Below are 19984 nucleotides of genomic sequence, written 5' to 3'. Positions count from 1 at the left end.
TTGCATTTTGGATGAACATATGTACGATTTGTGTGTTTATCTAGAAACATAAAAATCCATAAAAGGAAAACAATTTTATGGCAATATTTGAATGAAAATCAACCCTTTTTTTTGTTTGTTTTAAAATTTGCCATATATAATTTTGTTTTTTGATTTGCTTTTAAGAATTGGGAATAGAATGAACGAAACGGACCTTAAATGTATATCTGCAGACTGAATTGATGTAAATAAAGTAGTCAAAAAATATGAATTTATTTGCCATTTAAGGCATCGTTCAGGTTTCTGTACGGTTTCAAAACGTCTGTTTTGTTTGGTAATAAATTGTTTATATTACATTGTTATTCAAATCAAAAATATGACAAAAAAGAAAACCATGGTAACAGTGACGGCGTGCACGAAAATAACTGTCGTAAAACAAGTGGAAGATAATGACGTCGTATTCGCGCATGCGTGGACCGATCGTGTCGTCCTGAACTGGGGGTGTCGTGACAGACTTTACGACGGTGTCCTCATGATTTACGGCACATGCTTCGGCTCCACATTAGCCGGCTAGCCTCCGTAAACATCCATCCATCCATTTTGCTACCGCTTGTCCCCATCCTCGCCCAAGTTCTTTCAAGTGTAAACATCCTCGCCTAAGTTATTTTGAAACTTTGTCCCGCTGTGACGTTTTGTCATCGGGCGCTATGGACGTTGGAGAGCTTCTGAACTACCAGGTGAGCGTTTTACACTCACCTGGTCTTCTTAGCGTTAGCATGCAGCTTTTGGGAGAATAATGCAGCACGGTGGCACATGGGTTAGTGCATGTCCCTCACCATACGAAGGTCCTGAGTAGTCCTGAGTTCAATCCCGGGATCGGGATCTTTCTGTGTGGAGTTTGCATGTTCTCCCCGTGACTGCGTGGGTTTTTGATTGATTGAAACTTTTCTTAGTAGATTGCACAGTTCAGTACATATTCCGTACAATTGACCACTAAATGGTAACACCCGAATACGTTTTTCAACTTGTTTAAGTCGGGGTCCACTTAAATTAATTCATGATACTCCGGCTTCCTCCCACCTCCAAAGACATGCACCTGGGGATAGGTTGATTGGCAACACTAAATTGGCCCTAGTGTGTGAATGTGAGTGTGAATGTTGTCTGTCTATCTGTGTTGGCCCTGTGATGAGGTGGCGACTTGTCCAGGGTGTACCCCGCCTTCCGCCCGAATGCAGCTGAGATAGGCTCCAGCACCCTCCGCGACCCCAAAAGGGACAAGCGGTAGGAAATGGATGGATGTTAGCATGCAGCTTTTAGGAGAATAATGTTAGCATGCAGCTTTTAGGAGAATAATGTTAGCATGCAGCTTCCATCCATCCATTTTCTACCGCTTGTCCCCTTTGGGGTCGGAGAATAATGTTAGCAGCTTTTAGGAGAATAATGTTAGCATGCAGCTTTTAGGAGAATAATGTTAGCAGCTTCTAGGAGAATAATGTTATAATTAGGGCAGCAACTAACAACTAATTTGATAATCGATTAATCTGTTGATTATTTCTTTGATTAATCGATTAATAATCGGATAAAAGAGACAAACTACATTTCTATCCTTTCCAGTATTTTATTGAAAAAAAAACAGCATACTGGCACCATGTTCTTTCAACTTGCCAAATAAAACAAGGAAAATTATTACAAAAATGTTTTTTTTTTTAATTAAATGCACCATTGTCATGCACAATAGCAATAATTTTGCTTGGGGGAATTTCAAACCTGGCTACTACCTATTCCAACCATTCTGCAATGTTGGATGCTGAATGTCTTTCCTCTAGTGGCATGGTCGTAAGGCAGATTGACTTCATGTTCCATTCGTCTCCAATGTAATGGCACGTATTGCCAAGGTGGCTACACTTGTCCACACATCAGTAGTGAGAGCAAGTTTGCTCTGGGTGGCTTTTATGCCAGTCTACACTGCTTGGAATGTCTGCTTGTACTTCCTCTCCATCACTTTGGTAAAATGGGTCCTCGAGGGAAGAGTGTAACCAGGGTTGAGGACGTGAATCATTTGTCTATAACCTTCATCCTCCACCATTGATAGTGGCCTCATGTCAGTTAGCAACATATTCAGGATAGCATCAGTCAATGCAACCGCTTGCTGTGGTGTGCAGACCCTCCTTTGTACCAAGTCGCTAATGCTGGCTTGTTTCTTTCTGAAATGAGGGAAACCATATAATGAACATGTAACTCAATACATGCATAGTTGATTTAATTAATAATTTCTGACATAAAAGGCAAATACGCCACCACATAAAAAAAAAAAGCTTAATTAAATAAATGGACATTGGGGATGCAGCATACACCAATAATAACACAGAAATGTAACTCATCAGATCAGAACTGAATCAGATATTGTACACGTTTCTGCTGTGAATAATAAAAGATTAATTTTAGGCTGCCTCTGAATAATAGCATGAAATATTCCAGCACCTTCATAACGTTTAGTTATACTAAAGCGTCACTCAAATCTAAATATATTTATATAGCTTTATCGGGCCCGGCTACATTGATCCATTATGAAACAAACCTGAGATATTTCTGTCCGTTACGTTTATTTCGAAATTGGTAACCGTGCGTTTTCTCTCTCAAAACGGAGTCAAATGTGCCGGAGACACATTATCAGCCCCGCGTTGCAACAAAGGCATAACGTTAAAGTTACTCGCAAAAAACACAAAGACGGACACAACGGATCAATGTACCCGGACAATGGACTTAAAAAGTTACGTACCGTGAGTTCTTCCCTTCATCCATGGCTCCAACAAACTATCCGTACTGTTTTCCTACATTTTTCGAATGTTTCCAGCAAAGGAGACGGCATCGTCACGTGAGCTGCACATGACACATCATTGGCTGGCTTCCTGCCACCTCATGAGACGTAGTCTCAGCGCCGCCCTGGCACTGTTGTGTACTGTTTTTGTACTTATTTTGATTATTGTTTCTCAGCTGTTTGTAAATGTTGCAGTTTATAAATAAAGGTTTATAAAACTTAAAAAAAAAAAAAAAAAAAAATAGCCTCCGCGCATGCGCATAGCATAGTTCCAAAGAATCGATGACTAAATTAATTGCCAACTATTTTTATAATCGATTTTAATCGATTAGTTGTTGCAGCCTTAGTTAGCATGCTGCTTTCAGGAGAATAATGTTAGCATGTAGCTTTTAGGAGAATAATGTTAGCATGCAGCTTTCAGGAGAATAATTGTAGCATGCAGCTTTTAGGAGAATAATGTTAGCATGCAGCTTTTAGGAGAATAATGTTAGCGTGCAGCTTTTAGGAGAATAATGTTAGCATGCAGCTTTTAGGAGAATAATGTTAGCGTGCAGCTTTTAGGAGAATAATGTTAGCATGCAGCTTTTAGGAGAATAATGTTAGCGTGCAGCTTTTAGGAGAATAATGTTAGCGTGCAGCTTTTAGGAGAATAATGTTAGCATGTAGCTTTTAGGAGAATAATGTTAGCATGTAGCTTTTAGGAGAATAATGTTAGCATGCAGCTTTTAGGAGAATAATGTTAGCAGCTTTTAGGAGAATAATGTTAGCATGCAGTTTTAGGAGACTAATGTTAGCATTCAGCTTTTAGGAGAATAATGTTAGCATGCAGCTTGTAGGAGAATAACGTTAGCATGCAGCTTGTAGGAGAATACTGTTAGCATGCAGCTTTTAGGGGAATAATGTTAGCATGCAGCTTTTAGGAGAATATTGTTAGCATGCAGCTTTTAGGAAAACTTTGTGAATAGTTTGGCAGGGTTACTGTTTGGAGAAGCAGACTGTCTTAGGAAATGAGCTTTTTTAGGAATACTTGCTTATTGGTGGCTGCACATTGCATGCATGGATACATCCTCCCCCCAGTTAGTAACTTGGGCCTACAGGGGCCATGCATGAAATGTTTTCTTCCCCCTGGTGTTTACTCACGTCTGCACACCTTCCAGCCGGACAGAGGAGCAACACGTTCCAGAGAGGAGGATGGAGGCGAGGAGGACAGCAGAAGTGCAAAGCAGCAGAAGTTGCACCATTCCAGAGCCAGAGATGGGCCAGGAGCGGGCGTGGAAGGAGGGGCCGACATGGCGGATGGCGACGACTCCACGGCCGAGCGCAAAAAGATCCTGGAGAAGCTGATGGAGCAGGATGAAGATGACCCCGAGGTAGGTGCAACTCATCATACAGTGTGGAATATGATCTTCAAACTATTCAAAGTTAATTTTTGGACATGTGCATGCAAACTCGAGCGGTGATATGGCCCAAAAAATGATCACCATTAATTTTTCAGATCATTCCATCACGATTAATATCACCATTTTTTAAATTAAAGGCATATACAACATTGTGTTTACTAGAGGAGCGACAGTACAGATAACCCACGCTATGGTCATATATGCTAACATTGTGGTAATATATGCTAACATTGTAGTCATATACTCTAACATTGTGGTCATATATGCTAACATTGTGGTCATATACAGTATGCTAACATTTTGGTCATATACAGTATGCTAACATTGTGGTCATATACGCTAACAGTATGGTCATATATGCTAACATTGTGGTCATATACGCTAACATTGTGGTCGTATACGCTAACATTGTGGTCGTATACGCTAACATTGTGGTCGTATACGCTAACATCATGGTCTTATATGCTAACATTGTGGTCATATACACTAACATTGTGGTCACATACGCTAACATTGTGGTCGTATACGCTAACATTGTGGTCGTATACGCTAACATTGTGGTCATATATGCTAACATTGTGGTCATATACGCTAACATTGTGGTCGTATACGCTAACATTGTGGTCGTATACGCTAACATTGTGGGCGTAAACGCTAACATTGTGGTCATATATGCTAACATTGCGGTCATATACGCTAACATTGTGGTCATATATGCTAACATTGTGGTCATATATGCTAACATTGTGGTCGTATACGCTAACATTGTGGTCATATACGCTAACATTGTGGTCGTATACGCTAACATTGTGGTCGTATACGCTAACATTGTGGTCGTATACGCTAACATTGTGGTCGTATACGCTAACATTGTGGTCGTATACGCTAAAATTGTGGTCTTATACGCTAGCATTGTGGTCTTATACGCTAGCATTGTGGTCTTATACGCTAGCATTGTGGTCGTATACGCTAACATTGTGGTCGTATATGCTAACATTGTAGTCGTATATGCTAACATTGTGGTCGTATATGCTAACATTGTGGTCGTATACGCTAACATTGTGGTCATGTTTGTGGTCATATATGCTAACATAGTAGTCATATACGCTAACATTGTGGTCATATATGCTAACATTGTGGTCATATATGCTAACATTGTGGTCATATACACTAACATTGTGGTCATATATGCTAACATTGTGGTCATATATGCTAACATTGTGGTCATATATGCTAACATTGTAGTCATTTATGCTAACATTGTGGTCATATATGCTAACATTGTGGTCATATACATCAAACTATGGTCCATACCTGCTTTTGCTTATTTTTCGCTGTGTTTTGTGGTGGTAAACATAACAACTTTTCTTCCTCTTAAAGCTATTTTGTTTTTTTGCTTGTCATCACACACTTCATTCTGCAGTAAATACAGTATCAATACTTTTATTTCAAGTGAACATTTACTAAAAAACACTTTCAAATAGTAAACTACTGTTTGTATTCTTTAATGACTTGTATGCTTCAGTACTTCTCACCAGAGTTCTATTTATTATTATTTGTTATTTGTGTTCTTTGATGACTTGTATACATCAGTGCTTTGGCAAACAGTGACTCAGATTGTGGAGTTTTTAAAACCCAAATACTGTAGCTTATATTAAATAATATATTAACTTTGAACTTAAGGTACTGTAACATATACAAGCTAGCTCAGCCTTTTTTCCACTTCCACAGTGATAATAAACTTGTGAGTAGGGATGTCATGGTGTGAACCTTTCTTATCATGGTTATCATCATTATCACCATCTTTGTAATTGTGCTCCAAACTACTTATACTGAAATCTTTCAACCAAGTTCTACTAAAAAAAAAGTATGTATGGAGCTCAAGTACAAATTGAATGTGCACATGAAAGCAACACAAGCATTATAGACAGTCATATGGCAGAAAGAAAATAATAATGTTTATAAATAAAAATACTTAAGACATATCTGCACTTTTTGTCCATCTAGATAAAAATAGTGTTCATGTATGACAGGGGTCGGCAACCTTTATCACTCAAAGAGCCATTTTGACGAGTTTCACAAATTAAAGAAAACAATGGGAGCCACAAAACTCTTTTGAAAATGAAATAACACTGTATACAAAGCTTTTTTTTGCTTTGTGCTATGTTTAAACCAGGGGTCTCAGACACACGCCCCGACCCGCACCTTAATATGACAATTTAATGTTAGTGCGGTCCCCGAGTTTTACATGAATGGCGCTTGATAGCGTAATACTTGCCAACACTCCCTATTTTTCCGGGAGACACCCGAAATTTAGGGCGTGATGGCACTGTCTTTAGCGCCCTCTACAGCCTGTTCAAACTACGTTCCTGCTAGGTTACATGTTGAATGCAGCTTCTGCTAGCACACGTAAGTGACAGCTAGTGTTGTGTCGTTCGCGAACGATTCGTTCGAAAGAACAAATCTTTTGAGTGAATGTACTGAACCGAATCACTTCATAAACTGATTCGTTCCTTTCTCAGTTCAGTTGAGTTCCGCCGCGACCATGCCGGTATGAGTGGAACTGGCGCATTCTGTGACTCACTGAACCCTCGACGTCGGCGAACGACGCAGCCAATGAGTGGGCGGGGGGAGGGACTGAGCGAACGATTCGTTCACCGCGGATTAACGACATGAATCACTCAGTGAACGACAACGCTCTCGCTCTCTGCTCTGCTTGCCCCAATGCCGCGAGTGATTCTCCTCCCGTCGCGGGATATGTTTCATGCCATTGGCAGCCGTTCTCCATTCATTCTCCAAGTTAACGGCTAATGTTGACTTAAGCCACATGAAAACAAACACACACACGCGCCCCGTCCCCATTATCTCAACACATAAAGTTATAAGAGTAGAGGAGACAGAAAGAAACTCAGTGCAGGCAGGGCAAGGCTGAGCAGCAGCGACGCGAGGGGGAGGGGCGGGGGGTAAAGTGTAGGGCAGGCTGTTTTGAGAAGATTTAAAATAAAAATAATAACTAATGTATGTACACATACATAGGCTATTATTTACACAGTTATTGTAACAAAAATAAATTTCTACTTGGGGATCAATTCTGATTCTTATTATTATTATTATTATTATTATTATTATTATTATTATTATTATTATTATTATCCCTTCTACTGCAACTGTTGTTGACTTTTATATTATTTAAGCTATTTATTTTCTTTTTTTATTGCATATTTAAGTTGATATTTCCATTTTTATATTTTTAAATGTAAGCTACAGAAATTTTAGTTTTAATGTTGGCATTTCTGGCACTTGGTTTAATATTAGTTTTGTTTTATTTAAGGTAGCCTATTTATTTTCTTTTTGTTTGCACATTTAAGATGATATTTTCTTTGTTATATTTTTAAACGTAGGCTACAGAACATTTACTTTTTATGTTGGCATTTCTGGCTCTTAATTTATTTGTTTTATTTTGAAGGTATTTATTTTCTTTATTTATTTATTGTCGCTGATGACGTGATTCAGGTTCGCGCTGCACTCACTCACTCATTCAGAGTCAGGACTCGCGAACCTACTGACACAGAGAACTGACTGTGTCGCGGAGGAGGACGTCACATTGAGGCTCTCGTTCAGTCACTGTACGCGTCGTTCATTGGGTGCTGAGGGCCTGTGTCGTTCGCGAACTGACACACACCGAGATCCGCCGCTGGGGAAGCTGTTACTGACTGACTCATGATTCGATGACCTGCACACAGAACTGCCGCTGCAGAAGTAATTCAGATTCACATACTGAACTGTGCTGACTGTGGCGCTGTGTCAGTCACTGATTCTAGTGATTCAGTACAGTCAAAAAAAACTGCCGATCCCATCACTACTGTGTAGGGACTCGTGTTCACCCTATTTGCTGCTTCTCCCGCGAATGTCTGCACTGTACTGTAATTTGTAATGTCTAATAAAAAGACTTAGTGTCAAACTCAAGGCCCGGGGGCCACATCTGGCCCGCCCCATTATTCTTTATGGGCCGCCATTGCCTGGAAAGAATGTGCATCAACTTTATTAATTAATGCAGGGGTCACCAACCTTTTTGAAACCAAGGGCTACTTCTTGGGTACTGATTAATGCGAAGGGCTACCAGTTTGATACACACTTAAATAAATTGCCAGAAGTAGCCAATTTGCTCAATGTACCTTTAACTCTGTTATTATTAATAATTAATGATATTTATCTTTGTGGAAACACTGATCATCTTAATGATTTCTCACAATAAATATATATAGAAACAGATACATATCAATATGCAACACTTTATTTTTATATTTTCTCTAAGTGCAGATTTTTCAAATTGAACATTTTCAAATGATCACTTCTAAGACAGTCTTGTGAAATCACAATATCCCATTTTAACTAGCTAGCCACTAACATTTTTTAACAAATCATGAATTACTTTGCACCATGTTTGTACAAATAATAACTCATGTAAAATACAAAAGTAAACTCTCAAATTTTTAAATCATGTCACACTTTGAACTGGACACCAAATCTGTTATCTGTTTCTTTGTCAGTTTGTGGGAAGCCTGGCATTGCATGCTGTTAACTAGTGTGTTGTACTCTGGTGTGTAACTTGACACTGCAACTCTGAGTGAGTCTTGCAGATGTGCATCAGTGAGGCGTGTTCTGTGTTTGTTCTTGATGAAGTTCATGTCAGAAAAGGCTGATTCACAAAGATAAGATTTTTCCTCATTGTTTGCGGAACCTTCTTAATCTTTTGGACATATTTTCACAGCAATCTGGCCTTAAGCTTAATTATGATAAATGTAAAATGTTGAGGATCGGAAATCTAAAGGGAACGTCCTTTCGAATGGAATGCAAAGTGCCTCTTTTGTGGACAGATGGACCAGTTAACATACTTGGTGTTGTTGTCCCAGAAAATCTGGAAGATCTAGGCTCAGTAAATTATGATAATCGACTAAGAAAGCTGGACAAAATTATGCAATTATGGAAAGGGAAATCCCTAACCTTGTATGGTAAAATGTCTATTGCCAACTCGTTAATTATTCCTCAATTTATTTATTTGTTTTTGTCATTACCAGCTCCATCACAAAACTTTAAGATTTATGAGCGGAGGGTCTTCGATTTTGTCTGGAACGGCAAACCAGAAAAGATTAAAAGAAAGGTTTTGTACAAAGAGTATGAATATGGGGGCCTGAAACTTCTCAACCTTGAAGCTATGTGTCTGTCTTTAAAAGCATCAATTGTTCCAAAGATGTATTTAAACATTGAGTGGTACACAAATGTCCTGTTGGACAAAAAACATGTACTGTATCAAAAGAAATGGTATCCTTTTTTACAAGTGATCCCCTCCCAGAGAGTCTGCTGGGAAACATGGCGGGGTTCATAAAGGAAACAATCCACTCATAGTGGTGTTTTCAATTTTATGTGCCAGAAAAAAGAGACGATATTTTGCAGCAGTTAATGTGGATGAACTCTAATATTGTAATAAATCGTTATTTTCAAATAAAAATTATTTATAACTTCTTACCCACAGGGAAAATGTTAAAATTATGGAATACGACAGAGTCAGATGATTGCCGATTTTGTTGTCAGGAGCCTGAATCCACCCTGCATTTGTTTTGGTATTGTCATATTGTGTCTTTGTTTTGGGTGGAAGTTGAAAAAATGTGTTTAAGGATTGGTTTGTTTATGAAGCTTAATGTGGTTTCTGTTATTTTAGGAGAGTTCATTGACAATCATGATTTAGTCAATTTAATTATAGTACTCAGTAAAATGTTTATTTTTAAGGCCAACAACAGATATTCACTTAGTATTACTTTCTTTAAAACATTTATTCAGTATTTTCTAACTTTAGAAAGTTACATGGTTGAAAACGATAATGATAGCAAAAAACATTTAAAAAAAAGATGAGAAGTCCTCAAAGGCTTATTTTGAAAGTATAATTATGTTTATAGATTATATGATATCTGTTGTTGTGTTCCCTAATTTGAGTGACCTGGACATAATCTGGACTGTACATAAATGCTTATTTTGAAAATGTAATTTTGTTTATAAATTATATGCAATCTGTTGTGTTCCCTAATTTTACATGAATGAAGGTGTGTGTTGCTGAGTCCGACTTGGACATTATCTGGACTGGGCCTGGTTTAAAAAACCCTTTAAACAAATCTAATTTCATTGACAACCTGGTCTGTTGAAGATAAGGCCCTTTTTAAAAAATAAAATAAAATAAGATAAATAAATAAAAAACATTTTCTTGGATAAAAAAGAAAGTAAAACAATATAAAAATAATTACATAAAAAATAGTAATTAATGAAAATGTTAGTGGACCAGCAGCCTATACAATCATGTGTGCTTCAAGGACTGTGTCCCTTGCAGATTTGTTGTCTATGTTGTGGGAACCAGAATATTGGTAGCAGAAAGAAATAACCCCTTTTGTGTGAGTGGGTGTGGATGAGTGTGCATGGGGGAGGTTGTTTGGGTTGATGCACTGATTGAAAGTGTATCTTGTGTTTTTTCTATGTAGATTTAATTTTATTTAAAAAAAAAAAAAAAAAAAAAAAATTTTTTTTTTTTTTTTAATTTTTTTTTTTTTTAATTTTTTTTTAGAACAGGCCCGCGGGCGACTCATCTGGTCCTTACGGGCGACCTGGTGCCCGCGGGAACCGCGTTGGTGACCCCTGAATTAATGTATCTACGTTTTGACAGAAAAAAAAACATGAAGGCATGCAAATGCAGCTCGTAACTCAATAGTATTTGATGCAACAAGCTACAGTAGGAAAGGGATTTATTTGGCCCCGTTCCTAGGTGGATCTCGCATGAGAGGAATAGCAGGGGTTAATCATTTTGTAATGCAGTCTGCTGAAAATGAGGGAAAGCTCCACCCTACATAGCAACTGACGCTGTGGTCAAAGTTGGAACGGCGGCTGAAGTGAATAGTGCGCTCCTGCAATTTGTCACGTTTCATGTGTCAGGTAAACTGAATAGTGCCTTCTCAATCCCGTTCGTACTGTATTTCTTGCCTTTGTGTCATTCAAACCCTTTTTCTTATGAAAATTCTACCCTAGCTGAACTTAAGTTGTCTCTTTGACTTTTGATTCACAAGCAGGTTTTCCCTGAGTTTGTTGGTAAACAACAATAATAATAAAAAACTGCGTAATATTATCATGTAGCGGCTCTCCAGGGGCTTTGGTATCTGCCATGTGGCCCACCATGAAAATGAGTTGACACCCTTGTTATATATAAACATGATCCATTTATTTAAAGACACATATTTGTGGGAACATCCCAGTAAACAAACTAAAGTTCCCGACACATCTACTGCTGCATGCTAACTCTGGACAATCTTAAACACACTCCCAGACTCTACGGAAGTAGAAGCCGGTGAAATGAAGTGCAACCAAGCTATCGGCTCCGTTGACTTGGAGGGAACAGCTCCAGAGAAAAGTCTGTGTAGTTGCCGCCATCTTTTGTGGAGCGTAAATGCGCCAGTGTGGTGTTTCTGCTTCCAGGAAGGAAGCCGTGTTGCCTAAAATGCATTCATAAATGAGTTTTTTTTTCGGTAATTAAAAGTTTAAACGGTATTACTAACCGTCTGCAATTTTACCAGGGTTTATCATTATACCGTTTACAGTTACATCTGTAATGTGTACATATATGTATGTGTACATGTACAGTATGTATAAGGATGTGTCCACCACATCATCAAGACTTTGCTTCCTCTCACTTAATCCTATTGGACTTTTGTATGTCCACTCTTGTCTGGTATCAAACAGGCAGAGCCGGTGGATGAGAGCTCGGTGAAGAAAATGATCCTGACCTTTGAGAAACGCTCCTACAAAAACCAGGAACTCAGGATTAAGTTTCCAGACAACCCAGAGAAGTAAGTGCGATAATCACCACCGTCTGCAACGCTAAGATTGTCCTGTTAACTCTTTTCTTCTGGTCATTGGGTCCAGGTTCATGGAGTCAGAACTGGATCTAAATGACATCATACAGGAAATGCATGTAATTGCCACCATGCCCGACCTCTATCACCTGCTGGTGGAGCTCAACTCTGTTCACTCGCTGATGGGCCTTCTCAGTCACGAAAACACTGATATCCTTTTCCTCCTGGACCATAGATTTCTCCACACTTGACCTTGTGGATTATTAGCAATAACTGCTGGTTCATCACATGACCCTGGTGCTGTATGTTGTGTGGACATCCCGGTCCAGACCCAGGTGTATTATGATATTGTTCTGGTCCTTAGCCTGATCTACATGTTGCCATAGCAGTGGTGGACCTCCTCCAGGAGCTGACGGACATCGACACTCTCCACGAGAGCGAGGAAGGCGCTGAAGTCCTCATCGACGCTCTGGTGAGTCTAATATGACAATGATTGGGGTTCTGTTCCCTGGCATCCTGAACTAGGCACAGCTGTTTAATGCTTCATCCTCTATCCAAAGACTTCAATACTTTCAATGAAAATGTGAACTTTTGTGTCAATATAAGTTTAATCTTAACACGGCATTAGGTTTGTACAGCATACCACTACTAAAAAAGTACTGTGATACTAATCGATTGAAATCAGTACTATACTGCCTTTTGAAAAGTACCGGTACCGTTCTTTCATCCGCATGGTGCTGTGTGGCGGTGACTACAGAGCCGAGACGCATGATGTTGATTGCGTCAAAACACACACACACACACACGCACACACACACACACACACACACACACACACACAGTGTATACAAGCAATAACATCGTGGAGAGGAAGAATGGCAACAAACTACAATTCTACTGGTTAATAAAAATGGTGTGTTTGATTGATTGAAACTTTTATTAGTAGATTGCACAGTACAGTACATATTCCGTACAATTGACCACTAAATGGTAACACCCGAATACGTTTTTCAACTTGTTTAAGTCGGGGTCCGGTGTGAAGTACAAAATGGAGGTATTTGGACTTCAAAACTAACGATAAAAACTAAAATTCTACTGGTTAATAAAGCGGGTGTGTTAAGTACAATATGGAGGTATTTGGACTTCAAAACTAACGATACTTGTTCCAAACGAGCTGTTTAGAATTAGAGACATTAGTGACATCTTCCACGTTAGTTATGTCTGCGGATATCTCCATATATGGTAGAAGTTTACCCCAAGAGCTTTGTGCGTGTCCCCCATTCTCATCTAGTTGTAGTCGATAAGTTTGCTGAAATGAAGGTCCAGAACTGATGGTCATCGTGGTCTTTTATTTCCATCCGTCACTGCGGTCTTTTATTTCCATCTGTCACCGTGGTCTTTTATTTCCATCCGTCACCGTGGTCTTTTATTTCCATCCGTCACCGTGGTCTTTTATTTCCATCCATCACCGTGGTCTTTTATTTCCATCCATTACCGTGAGTCCAATGGCCAGCATACAAAATAAATGGCACGTTAGGAAACGTTGTGTACTTAAGCATTTGTATATTTAAACAAGTTAAACATCAACTGAAAAAGTTTATGTTTAACTAGAGAAAAGCGCTATATAAATGTAAATCACTTCACTACCTTTTTCGCTTTCAGCTTGGGCTAGAATTCTTTGAACTCAGTTTCTATTTCACTTTTGAATACATCAACTATCCTCACCCTAGCGTTGTCTTTACCGTTACATTGAAAGAAACACTTCATCTGCGAGTTCCTTATCACATTAAAAGCATATCTGCTTGTGCAACCTTTCTCAATAACTTTGCAAAACCAGTAATACTTTGACAAAACACTTTTTAACAGTTGTCCCTGACAAAGTTCCTTATTTTTGTTGTGGGGCTCCTACATGCAACTTATATCCCTCTGCGACGTCGGGATCACTTTAAAACAGCTGTAAACTCGCCGTAGCTTTTGGTTGCTAGGCAACCGCTTTGAACTGCGGCAAGGCGCCTTTGGCTTGAGTCTAACGGCTCTCTCAACTCGCCTTCTTTCAGCGTACCAGTGCCTCTCAACTGACCAAAATCAGATTGAAGATGCCAGGGTACTCTCCTGTGGCTGTGATCGCAAATCAGTGGTCAAAATCTTCAAATTTAACAAAAAACTCCGGTAGCAAGAGCGGAGCCTTTCTCTTTTGCGTCCTTTCTCATTGACAGGAAGTGACGTGACTGCAATATGACGCAAATAAACAACACCAAAACTTTAAATGTTCCATTGAAAATAAAGAACATTACACACGGCGCTCAAAAATCTGTCAAAATGTTTTAGTATGACGTTGAAGCCACACCGCTTGATGGATTGTCGGCCCATTATAGCTACTGTAGTCAGAGATACAAGTATTACTATGGTGTGTGCAAAATGGCACCCATTAGCAGACATCTTATCTGGCGTTTTGTTTCACAATATTATGCAAAACCAACTTTTCTTACCTTCTGGTACCTGCTGATGTGTATTTGAGATCTGCATAAGTCCTGAAAATCTGGGCACGTCCGCCTTTGTAGTCCGCACCTACACCGTAGTCGATAAGCTTCTTCTTCTTCTCGATCTTCTTGTTATGGGACATTCATCCTCCACTGTTGTCATTTCTAATATAAAGTAGTGTAAAGTTCTTACTTCAATCAATCAATCAATCAATGTTTATTTATATAGCCCTAAATCACAAGTGTCTCAAAGGGCTGTACAAGCCACAACGACATCCTCGGTACAGAGCCCACATACGGGCAAGGAAAACTCACCCCAGTGGGACGTCAATGTGAATGACTATGAGAAACCTTGGAGAGGACCGCATATGTGGGTAACCCCCCCCCCCTCTAGGGGAGACCGAAAGCAATGGATGTCGAGTGGGTCTGACATAATATTGTGAAAGTCCAGCACATCAGCGAAAGTCCAGTCCATGGTGGGGCCAGCAGGAACCATTCCGAGCAGAGACGGGTCAGCAGCGTAGAGATATCTTACAGTATATCTGTCAGTAAACTCACCATGAAAGCACTAAAACATACCGGTGTAGTGAGTTTACATTATTCACCCAAGGAACTTTAGTTATTAGAGAGTTCCGGTGGGACGATTTTTCACGGGACACATTTCCGGCGTTGTTGCACTAGTGAGCCACGGATGAGGAGATGCTGCTTCGTTATTGATTGAAGTAAAGTCTGAATGTCATTAAAACAGTTAATGCCATCTTTTGACACTTCTTCCACACCCGTCCTTGCACGCTACACTGCTACAGCAAAGATGACGGGGAGAAGATGCTGTCCAGGTGGAGGCACGTAAATAAAACCGCCCACAAAGCGGTGCATCCTGAAAAGACTGTCAGAAAGTGACTTGAAGATGATCTGTAAAACATCATCTATGCAACATTTTGACCAAAGAACCACCATTACATGTTATGTAGACCACAAGGAAGTATTTTACATTTAGGAAATCATCATAATAATATGACTCCTTTAATGCGCCTTTTGCATGAAAATAGACCAGAAAAGACCTGCTCATCGGCAGTGCGCCTTATAATCCGATGCACCCTATGGTCCAGAAAATACGGTAGTTGTGTTTATTGAAGTGCCCACTTTGGAGGTTTTGCCCACTTTGGAGGTTTTGCCAAGGTGTGCTAAGGATCAATGGCTTCTATTTGCTGACCTTCACAAGGTGTCTGTGTCCTGGATTGTCCTGGGCTAGTGAATAAAGGAACTGGAGGTGGACTTCTAGAAAAGCAGTTGCATTTTGCCAGTATTTGGAACTGGAACAGCAAACAAAGTGAGTTAGGTCTCAGGGTTGAGATCTGAGTTTGACGTGAGTAGTAATATTTCTTTACCTCCCTCAAGTAATGAGAAGGATGTTGATAAAGATTTCATAATGTGTGAGCATGTACACTTCAAGGGCCTAAAGAGGCCTGGACTTTATTGTTGCAGGCTCAGGGGGTCTCTGCTTATTTGACCTATCCAACCAATCATCCAAGCAACAAAATACTAATCTTTCTTTTTTTTGCAAATCAAACGAATCAATTTAATTGAAGCAGCCCAAGCTGCAAAACTACAGTGTGGGTACTGTCACGCCAAATTTCTTCCCTCTACAAAAACCTTCCCTCCCCCATTTACTTCCGAGGCTGCGTCCAATAAAATCACAAAGTTGCTGGGGGTCCTTAACCTGCACGACTGTCCTGTTTCGCGCCTGTACAAAAAAACCAATAATCGATTTCTTCAGATTCCAGCAGCTGTCAAAGACGAAGTATCCTTCCAGCGGCGGGCAGTCAAAGCCGAAGTGCTATCGATCGCTGTCAATGACGTAAGAGGAAACATGACCACGGAAGTAAATGGGGGAGGGAAGGTTTTTGTAGAGGGAAAAAATTTGGCGTGACAGTACCCAGCATTAAAGCATGCAAACAGCAACTTCCTGTTCAATGCAAACTAGGCTTCACAATCAAAGCATGGCGCCATTAGACTGGATTCTGCACCCATTCTAGTCCAGCAATGTTGCTGGTTGAATCAAACTAACCCTGACCCTGCTAAGACATTACCAGAATGTGTTGGATAAAATGATGAAATATTGTAATAAAGACCAGGCAGGATGACTTCTCTCTTGGTCCAGCGCTAACTATGGCCCAACCCCAGAACCTTACTCAATCCTCCACTTGCTACAATATCATGAAATATGCACAAATGGAATGTCTCAAGTCAGGATTAAATGAGCTTGTCAACTGCAGTACTGAAGAAGATTTGACTTCAGTGTAGAAGAAGAGTGTTTTTAGTCCTTTGTCTGACTGACAACCACTCCCTAGTCATATTGTCTAAGACACTTGCAGCAAATAAGCATGCACTTCATTTACTGCAGCGGAGCCACATAAACCTTCTTTACAGCACCTTTAAAGTCACACCTGTTTGGACAAGTCTCCAAGTTTTCTGTCCTTGTAGCCAGAAGGCCAGGTCAATCCACATGAATCAGTGCGGACTGGCTTTCCTTCTTCTTTGGTTTGTGTTCTAGTACAGCCCATAATATGATTATCACTTGACTGAAAACAGTTGCGTGCGTTTCATGTGAAGTGTGTCTTTTGGAATATATACCACTTCATTTGTTGTGTTCCATCTTCCAAAGCATCAACTTTTACTCATGTCCAACTCTTAGTTTTCCTCCACAGGCATGGTATCGTATGAAGAAGCACAGATAATTGTGTCTGCTTGTGTGTGTGCAGCTGGAAGGCCAGGTGGTGGCCTTACTGGTGCAGAATATGGAGCGGTTGGACGAGCAGGTCAAAGAGGAGGCGGACGGAGTCTTCAACACGCTGGGTAAGTAATAATCAGTACAATGGCTTAGATGACAGTTTGGCTCTGCAACCCAAAATATCAAAAGAGCCATATGGGAACCACCAAAAAGCAGGTCTGCAATGAATTGGAAGCTGCTGGAACACAGGTGTCAGTATCCACAGTCAAGCCTGTTTTTCATCGCCATGGACTGAGAGGCTACCATGCATGAAGGAAGCCCTTTCTCCAGAAGCCACACCTTAGGGCTCGTCTAAAGTTTGCTGCTGATCACATGGACAAAGATAAGACCTTCTGGAGGAAAGTTCTGTGGTCAGATGAAACGAAAATGGAGCTGTTTGGCCACAATACCCAGCAATATGTTTGGAAGAGAAAAGGTGAGGCCTTTAATCCCAGGAACACCAAGCCTACCGTCAAGCATGGTGGTGATAGTATTATGCTCTGGGCCTCTTTTACTGCCAATGGAACTGGTGCTTTACAGAGAGTAAATGGGACAATGAAAAAGTAGGATTACCTCCAAATTCTTCAGGACAACCTAAAATCATCAGCCCGGAGGTTGGGTCTTGGGCGCAGTTGGGTGTTCCAACAGGACAATGACCCCAAACACACGTCAAAAGTGGTAAGGGAATGGCTAAATCAGGCTACAATGAAGGTTTTAGAATGGCCTTCCCATAGTCCTGACTTAAATGTGTGGACAATGCTGAAGAAACAAGTCCATGTCAGAAAACCAACAAATTCAGCTGAACTGCACCAAATTTTGTCAAGAGGAGTGGTCAAAAATTCAAGCATAAGCTTGTGGATGGCTACCAAAAGTGACTTATTGCAGTGAAACTTGCCAAGGGACATGTAAGCAAATATTAACATTGCTGTATGTATACTTTTGACCCAGCAGATTTGCTCACATTTTCAGTAGACCCATAATAAATTCATGAAAGAAGCAAACTTCATGAATGTTTTTGTGACCAACAAGTATGTGCTCCAATCACTCTATCACAAAAAAATAAGAGTTGTAGAAAGGATTGGAAACTCAAGACAGCCATGACATTATGTTCTTTACAAGTGTATGTGCACTTTTGACCACCACTGTGTGTGTGTATATATATATATATCCCGTATTTTTCGGACTATAAGTCGCAGTTTTTTTTCATAGTTTGGCCGGGGGTGCGACTTATACTCAGGAGCGACTTATGTGTGAAATTATTAAAACATTACCGTAAAATATCAAATAATATTATTTAGCTCATTCACGTAAGAGACTAGACATATAAGATTTCATCAGATTTAGCGATTAGGAGTGACAGATTGTTTGGTAAATGTATTACCATATAATGTTACATTAACATACCAGGCACCTTCTCAGTTGGTTATTTATGCGTCATATAACGTGCACTTATTCAGCCTGTTGTTCACTATTCTTTATTTATTTTAAATTGCCTTTCAAATGTCTATTCTTGGTGTTGGGTTTTATCAAATAAATTTCCCCAAAAAATGCGACTTACACTCCAGTGCGACTTATATATATGTTTTTTTCCTTCTTTATTATGCATTTTCGGCCGGTGCGACTTATACTCCGGAGCGACTTATACTCCAAAAAATACGGTGTGTATATATATATATATATATATATATATATATATATATATATATATATATATATATATATATATATATATATATATATATATATATATATATATATAAAAACAAACACATGCATGCATGCTTTGGAGCCCCTGCCTCAAAAGAAAATAATGTTTGCCTTGGTGCCCTAAAATATAAGCCCTCCTTTAAGGCAACACTTGCCTTGACCTTAAAAAGTTCAAATTCGAGGCCTGATAATCGCTCCTTTTAATTTGCATCAAATTAGGTGAGTTGATACCTGCAGAAGCTCTAATGCATTTTTATGACTCAAAGTGTGTCCCTGCTCAAGCAGGTGTGTTTGAATTGCACCTTTTTCTTCAGTGAGCCACGGGGTGAATTTCTAATATCAGTGTTTTTCCTTCAGCCATTATAGAAAATATGGCAGAGTTCAGACCAGGCCTGTGCACGGAAGCAGCCCAGCAGGGACTCATGCAGTGGCTGCTCAAGAGAATCAAGGTAAGTACATTCTCACTACCAAAGTGGGGCGACAGTCAGTCACAGGGTACATATACTGTGGGTACACAAAGTATTTACCGGTACACCCCTTTACTCATTGCAGCCGTTTGCCAAAATCAAAAGGTTGATTTTATTTCCCCTGAATCTTCAGTCAGCACCCATCCAGACAGAAATGTTTGCAAATGTATTACACAAGTAGTCATAAGTATTGAGTACTTTGCTCAGTATTGAGTTTTTGCATTTATTGATAAACGTGGACTTGTTCGGGTGTTACCATTTAGTGGTCAATTGTACGGGATATACTGTACTGTGCAATCTAGTAATAAAAGTTTCAATCAATCAATCAATCAATGCACGTTTTGATCTAGTACAGCCACAAGTCTCTTGGAATGATGCTACCTGGATTTAGGGATTCTCTGCCATTCTTCCTGGCAGATCCTCTCCAGTTCTGTCAGGTTGGATGGTGAACGTTGGTGGACGGCCATTTTCAGC

The 19984-nt window shown here is 39.7% G+C and overlaps 1 protein-coding gene across 1 annotated transcript in view; it reads left to right on the top strand.

Annotated features, from left to right (window-relative positions):
* Window positions 1–490: 490 nt before the first annotated feature.
* Window positions 491–19984, top strand: part of ctnnbl1 (catenin, beta like 1) — a 50107-nt gene continuing 30613 nt past the window's right edge. Inside the window, 7 exon segments of the mRNA XM_062057847.1 lie at window positions 491–716; window positions 3955–4167; window positions 11974–12080; window positions 12157–12298; window positions 12463–12558; window positions 17329–17422; window positions 19401–19492. Coding sequence (XP_061913831.1) covers window positions 687–716; window positions 3955–4167; window positions 11974–12080; window positions 12157–12298; window positions 12463–12558; window positions 17329–17422; window positions 19401–19492 — 774 coding nt within the window. The 5' untranslated portion in view covers window positions 491–686.

Source organism: Entelurus aequoreus, linkage group LG01 (genome assembly GCF_033978785.1).
Source record: "Entelurus aequoreus isolate RoL-2023_Sb linkage group LG01, RoL_Eaeq_v1.1, whole genome shotgun sequence".
NCBI lineage: Eukaryota > Metazoa > Chordata > Actinopteri > Syngnathiformes > Syngnathidae > Entelurus > Entelurus aequoreus.
Note: the sequence above shows the minus strand (reverse complement) of the source record. Positions and strands in the feature narration are given on the sequence as shown.